Here is a 6815-nt window from a genome sequence, read left to right as displayed (position 1 = left end):
CACATCCTTAGACTTGCCTGTAACTGATCCAGGGTCTCAATGGAAGCCAGGCTGGCCTCAAACTTGTACTCTTCCTGCTTCAGTCTTCTGTGCTGGGACTACAGATGTGTACCAACATGCCCAGCTCTGCTCACCGACCTTCTTGGCCCATACTCACCAGCCAGCTGGCTACCCAGGGTAAACCTAGCTGAAGAAAGGTGCCGTCCATCCTACCAAACCTTTCCATTGCCCAGTGGGGATGGTCATTTGGAAGGCCGGACGGAGCAGGTGCCATCCTGACTGGGCTGACAAGTGACCTGGGAATGGGGGGGAAGGTGCCATAGATGAGGAGACTGAGGTGGAGGTGGAGCAAGTGCTGGGAGGTAAGATTGGGAAAGGTTCTCATGGCTTGGTAACTAGAGAAGGCTTCTTGGAGGAGGCAGCAGCAGCACTGGGCCTTCGGAAGGACAGCTGGGCCCTGCATGGGAAAGGACCAGGGAACATCTCAAAAGGAGGACGAGCTGGAGCTGGTGTGGACGCTGCGCCCCTAAGTGCAGGCAGGAGTCAGGCAGCAGCATCATCTTTATCAACACATTTATTGACGGCCCCTGGGAGGCGGGGCTGGGGACAAAACATACAAACACAAGGACCTGCCCTCAAAAAGCTTCCATTCTAAGGAGACAGGGACAGAAAAATACAGATCGGTCTTTCCTAGGGACAGCCCACTCTGCCCGATGCAGGTCAGATGTCCCGGCCTACCTTGCCCTAGGGTCTGCAGCCTGGGCAGTGCCCGCAGAGGCCTGAGGGCTACAGCGCCACACTGGGGGCTGACCACCTGGCTCCTAGGCGGTGGGCCCCAGAACTGGGGGAAAGGTGGGCTCAGGCCCAGAAGGGGCAAGCCTGTCTGCCTTGGCCTTGGTACTGCTCGAGCCCAGTGGAGATGTAGGGTGCCATGGGCCCCCTGGCAGGGCCCAGGGAGGTGGGCGCCCTGCCTGGCCTCCACGGGTGAGTGGATCTGTCACGGGGCTGGTCCCTCACCCTGGAGGCCCCAGCCAGGGAGACGAAAAAGGCAGTTTCCTCAGTGCCCACCCCCCCCACCCCCCAGCCCTCAGTGGGCCACTTGGGGAGACCCTCCTCCCAGAGTGGCCTCCAGGGCCAGGGCCTGCCAGAGGCCAGGGGGAGGGGCCTGCCCCTCCCCCCACCCAGGCAGTGGGGAGGGAGGAGGAGCCACTAATCAAGTTTCTCTGGGCCCCCACAGGGGGGCCACACCCCAGACCCTACCGATGGGGGGGCTCTGGCTGCGAGGGCCGTGGGCTCAGCAGAGGGGCTGGGCCCAGGGGGCCTCCGGGGGAGCCCTTCAGGGGGGGCACAGGGCGGGAGTCCAAAGGGGGCAGGCTCCTGGGTGCAGCTGGTGGCCCCCGTGCAGCCCCGGTGGGCAGGACGGCTGCGGGTGGAAAGGGTTTGGGGGGATCTGGAGCTGCTGTGGGGGTCGGCTGTGGGGGGCGCTCACGGCGCCGCAGCAGCTCCTGCAGTTTCTCGGCCTGCGTCCGCCTCAGGTGTGCCAGGGCCCGGCCACGCTGGAAGGCAGGCAGGAAGGCCTCCAGGCTCTGCTCCCCAAGCAGCAGCTGTTCCATCTGCACCTGGGAGTGGGGACAGGAAGCTTGGGAGACTGGGGCTGCTCCCACCCCTCCCACCATAGCCCCCCACTTTGAGGTCAGAGAAGGGGCAGGAACCCATGTCTAGTCATGACATCCAAGCATTAGGCCAGGCCTGCTGGTGCACTCCCACGATCCCAGCTACTCGGGAGGCAGAGGTTAGGAGTCTCACAAGGTCGGCCAGACACCCTATCTGCAAAATGACTATAGCTAAAAGGGCTGGGGCTGTGACTCAAGTGGCTGAGCACCTGCCTAGCCTGAAGTTCAAATCTAAGAAGTGCAACATCATCACTACCATCCAAGATCCTCAAGGAGCTGGAAGGATTGCTCAGGTGGTAGAGCACCAGCCATGAGTGAAAAAAGCTAGGGGTCTTGGGTTCAGAAAACAGCAAAACAAACCCCATACACAAGCTGGCCCTAGGCCCTCTCATCCATACCCGCCAAGGCTCCCTACCCTGTCTTGAGTCCTGGCCCTCACTGCTGTGCAAATCCAGCCCTCTGCTGCTGGGGTGGTGGGGGGAGGGTGGAGAAGGGTCCCCTCAGCCACCTGGGGCCCTTCTGTGGGCCAGGAGCTCCCAGCCTATGATGGAGCTGAACAGGACTGGTTGGATCCCTTCCAGTTCCTAGGCCCAGCCACCTCCGCGCTCACCTCAGCTTCCTGCTCAGCTTCTTCCAGCTCAGCCTGCAGCCAGCCTAGCGCACAGTGGGGGCTCCAGCGATGCGTGCTCTCCTCTGAGGACCACAGAGGGACAGAGTGACAGGCCAGGCCAGACCAAAGCCCAAGACCTCTGCCATTGGCTCTGTGTGTGAGCCTAAGTATCTCGACCTCTGCCATTGGCTCTGTGTGTGAGCCTAAGTATCTCGACCTCTGCCATTGGCTCTGTGTGTGAGCCTAAGTATCTCGCCTCCTCTGTGGAGCCTTGTTTACTCATTTGTCCATTACTAATCACAGGACACTGAGTGATGTGGACAGATGCCTCCTGACTTCCAAAACCAGGTGAGAGGTGAAGCAGCCCCTACTAATATTCTGCCTCTCGTGTAAAAGCAGAAAAAGAAGCAGGTCTGTGAGGCTCACATGCGTGATTGCAGCTACTGGTAGACACAGACCAGGAGGCTCTCAGTTTGAGGCAGGCCCAGACAACACAGCATGCCCCCATCTCAACTAGGAAGCTGGGTATGGTGGTGCCCATTTGAATCCCAACTACATGGGAGGACATAGGTAGGAGGATCCCAGCCTGAGGTCTTCCCATGGCAAAAATGCAAGTCCCATCTGGAAAATAAGGTGTGTGTGTGTGTAAATTAAGGTGTGTGTGTGTCTCAAGTGGTAGGGTGCCTAGCAAGCATTAAGTACTGAGTTCAAACTTCAGTACTGGCAAAAGGTGGGGGAAAAAAAGAAGAGTTTTGACCTCTAAAACACTAGGGCTTTGGGTCCCTTTCTTCCCAACCCTCCAGCCCAACTCCTTCCAAGGATTCAGCACCACTCACATTTGCCGAGGGTCAGGACTACCCCCACCCTTGAGGGTTAGCCTGCTCTATGCCAAGGCCAACCAACCAGGAGGTCAACAGCGGGCCTCTCCCGAAGGGCCTGCCCTGGTCCCCTCACCCAGTCGCTGTAGCTTGTCGGCGCAGTTCTCAGCCACCTCTCGGAGCTCCTGGTACTTGATAGCCAGGGCCGTCCTGCCCATCTCCAGGCGAGGCCGCAGGGCGAGGTTCTCCTTGGCCAGTGCATAGTTGGAGGCCAGGCACGCCTCTCGCTCCAACTGCAGACCTTGGAACTGCCCCAGAGAAGAGGTGAGCAATCGGGGGTCCGCCAGATATGTGGCAACCCCAGGGGCACAGCCTACAGCCCCCTCCACACCCCGAGCCACCAGGGGGAGAAGCCCAACAGGTTGACCGGGGACCGGCTCTGACTCCAGCCCTGGGCCTGGTTCTCTTCCACCCTGAGTTGCAATCGCCTCTCTCCTAGGGTGGCTGTGAACCCCTAGTGAACCAAACTATCAAGGCCTCTACAAATGTTAGTTAATTTTTAATTTTTCAATTAATATGTCTGCTCGGGTCCCGGAGGACTTCTCCCCCCCGCCCTCCCTCCCTCCCTCCCGGTCCCATTTTCCACGAGCTGCTGGTCCAGCGTGCAGGCTTTGTCTGGCCGCCTCCTCCTCAGGTGGCTGTGGTGACCACACGGGTCCCCGGGGCCGGGGCTCGGCCGGGGGTGCTGGGCGTGTGCGCCCGCCCCCCGCGCCCCGATCGCCCCCCGCGCCCCGAGCACACCCCCCCTCCCGCTTCCCGGGCCCGGCCGCCGCTCGAGGCCGGCAGCAGGCGGGCGGCCCGGCCTGGCGGAGCCCGGTCCCGGCGGCGGGCCCCGGGGGCGGCCGCTCCTCCCGCCGCGGCCCGGGGCGCCGGGCCTGGGCCGCGGAAGACAACTTTCTCCCCGGCGGCGGCCTCGGGCCCGCGGTCCCGCCGCCCCCCCCCCCCCCCCCGCCCCGGGCGCGCACGCTCCCTCCGCGGCTCCGGCCCCGGCCCCGAGCCGCCGCCACGGCCGCCCCCCGCCCCGGAACACGCCCCCCGCCCGGCGCTCCCGGGGCGCCCCCGCCGCCGGGCCTCGCGTCCCCGGCAGGCCCCGCAGGCCGCGGCCCGGCCCCCCGCCCGGCCCCGCGCTACCTTCCGGCTGAGCCGCACGATCCGGTCCAGCTTGGGCTCGTCCTGGAGCAGGTCCCGCAGCTGCCCGGTGCTGAGGATCCCAAAGCGCCCCGGGCTGCCGGGCTCCGGCCCCGCCCGCGCCGCCCGGGCCCGGTACATCCCGCCCGCCCGCGCCCCCAGCTCGGCTGCTGGCTCGGCCCGCTCGGCCCGCTCCGCCCGGCTCCGCTCCGCGCCGCGCCGCTCCGGCTCCGCTCCGCGCCGCGCCGCTCCGGCTCCGGGATCCGCGCCGCGCCGGCCGCCGCGCCGCCGCCAGGGGGCGCTCCGCGCGCTCTTAAAGGGGCCGCGCCGCCGCCGGAGCGCGGGAGCGCGGGAGGGCGGGGCGGGAGCGGCGCGCCGCACCCCTCCGCGCCCCAGCCTGGCCCGCCGCACGCGCCTCCCCTCGGAGGCTCTCCCGCAAACTCATCCTCCCGCAGAAATCTGCGTCCTTTCATCCCGCCACGCCCCCCCAGGCTCGGTCCCCCGTTTCCCCCTTCCTCCCCTCCCGCGCCTCGGGCGCCCACAATCTGCAGGGCTAGGTCATGTTTTCCCCACCCCACTTGCATTGACACAATTTTCAGAGTTTGGCTTCCTTGCTGCTGCCTGGGACTAACACTCACCCTCCCCGGGCTTCAGTTTCTCCTCTTCTGTAAAAGGAGTCTGCCATTGAAGCACATACCATAAATAGTGAACGTTGGCTGCTTCCCACGGAGTAGGCGTAGGCCAGTGAATGGGTACCTTTCACACCCACACCCCGCAGCGGGGCTGGGGAGGCTCGGTGGAAAAGTGCTGGCCTACCACGTGCAAGGCACCTGGTCCCAACCCCTGGCACCACACACACACACACACACACACACACACACACACACACACACACACACACACGCTAACCACGACAGCACCAATGTCATGATAGCTAAGTGATGACCTGCAGCTTCCCACTGTGAGCTGTGCCCTATCTCTGGGACAAGGAGATCACCGATAAGACAGTCACTTCTCAGATCACTGTGCTGAAGTTCAAGGAATGGCAGGTGTCACTACTGCACAGCCTCCAGTTCTCCAGAGATGTCAGATACAATCTTATCTCTACAGCTAGGCTTGGCTGTTGTTAAGGTCTTCACCTCAGGAAAAGACATCCTGAGATCAAGTTGCTAAATTGAATGGAAATCAATGCCCCAGTTCTACCTCCCCATGTGGCAGACAAGTTCTACCTCCCCATGTGGCAGATAAGAACAGAGGTGGGGCCTGAGTAATCAAAAAAGTTATGAGAGGTGGTGATGCTTAAGCTGGGTTTCAAGGGATGAATAGGAGTACTGAGGTTTGAGGTGAAAATAAATAGCTGAGGGAGCTCAATAGGGATGCTTTCAATGGGCTGGGAAGGTGGCTCAGTGGTAGAGCGCTTGCCTTGCATGCATGAGGCCCTGGGTTCGATTCCTCAGCACCACATAAGCAAAAAAGAAAAAACCGGAAGTGGGGCTGTGGCTCAAGTGGTAGAGCGCTAGCCTTGAGCTGAAGAGCTGAGGGGCAGCGTCCAGGCCCAGAGTTCAGGCCCCATGACCAGACCAAAAAACAAAAACAAAACAAAAGGATGCTTTCAACACAGGCTGACTTTCAATATAGCCCAGACCGTCTGGAACTTGTGAAACTTCTGCCCCTGCCTTCCAGAGTGCTGGGATTACAGATTGCATCAGCAAGTCTAGCTCCAGCTCCTTCCACATCTTTGTGAGTTCTGACACATTGGGAACATTATGGCCTGTAGGAAGCTCTCTCCATCCCCATGCTGAGAATGTGCCCTTCTCTACCCTTTGCTCCAAACACACAGACCTCTTGATCTGCTCTGCCATAGTCCCAATATTATAACAAGAGACCCAATGCTCAGAAGGCTGGGATCTGAAAATAAGAGGCTCAAAGTCAGCCTGGGTAGACAATGAACCAGTGAAAAGCTGGAAGTGGAGATGTGGCTCAAGTAGTAGAGCACCAGCCTTGGGCAAAAAAGCAAGAGAGAGCAGCAGGTACTGAGTTCGAGTTCCAGTACTGTCACAAAAGAAGAGAAAAAAGGAAAAGAACTCCAATGGCCCTCTTGGCCTTGCCCTGCCCCTTCCAGTGCCTTTTTCTCTTGTCTCTTTTTTTTTTTTTTTTTTGGGTCCGGTCATGGGGCCTGAACTCTGGGCCTGGGCGCTGTCCCTCAGCTCTTCAGCTCAAGGCTAGCGTTCTACCACTTGAGCCACAGTGCCACTTCTGGATTTTTTCTTTTTTGCTTATGCTGAGGAATCGAACTCAGGGCCTCAGGCATGCAAGGCAAGCACTCTACCACTGAGCCACCTTCCCAGCCCCTTTCCCTTGTCTCTTCTGGTGCTAATTACACTGCTTCTTCTAGTGCCCCTTGCCCCTTGCTTCCACTGGTCTCTACTGTTTGGCCCACACCCCTTTCTCTTTCTCTTTTGCCCTTACCCTTACTCCTCTCTTTCACTACAATTTCACTCCTCTCTTTCACTAGTACTTGAGATT

General features: G+C 60.6%; 1 protein-coding gene across 1 annotated transcript; it reads right to left on the bottom strand.

Moving 5' to 3' along the window:
- Window positions 1-556: 556 nt before the first annotated feature.
- On the bottom strand, window positions 557-4443 carry Vps37d (VPS37D subunit of ESCRT-I). Its single transcript, XM_070035528.1, has 4 exons — window positions 4293-4443; window positions 3238-3409; window positions 2284-2366; window positions 557-1619 (listed from the first exon to the last, which is right to left on the bottom strand). Exons 1-4 carry the CDS (start codon window positions 4428-4430, stop codon window positions 1257-1259), a joined length of 756 nt encoding a protein of 251 aa, XP_069891629.1. The 5' UTR covers window positions 4431-4443; the 3' UTR covers window positions 557-1256.
- Between the last annotated feature and the right edge of the window lie 2372 nt (window positions 4444-6815).

This window comes from Dipodomys merriami, unplaced genomic scaffold (genome assembly GCF_024711535.1).
Source record: "Dipodomys merriami isolate MVZ:Mamm:240054 unplaced genomic scaffold, mDipMer1.0.p SCAF_26, whole genome shotgun sequence".
NCBI classification, from domain to species: domain Eukaryota; kingdom Metazoa; phylum Chordata; class Mammalia; order Rodentia; family Heteromyidae; genus Dipodomys; species Dipodomys merriami.
The sequence above is the reverse complement of the archived record's forward strand: the minus strand, read 5'-3'. Positions and strand labels throughout refer to the sequence as shown.

What these genes read in the sequence shown, in the direction of transcription:
- Vps37d (XM_070035528.1), bottom strand. Translation starts at nt 4,430, where the DNA reads ATGTACCGGGCCCGGGCGGCGCGGGCGGGGCCGGAGCCCGGCAGCCCG. An exon ending in TCGTGCGGCTCAGCCGGAAG is followed by an intron (nt 3,410 to 4,292) that starts GTAGCGCGGGGC and finishes TCTCTGGGGCAG; the next exon opens with TTCCAAGGTCTGCAGTTGGA. An exon ending in CGACAAGCTACAGCGACTGG is followed by an intron (nt 2,367 to 3,237) that starts GTGAGGGGACCA and finishes TGTGGTCCTCAG; the next exon opens with AGGAGAGCACGCATCGCTGG.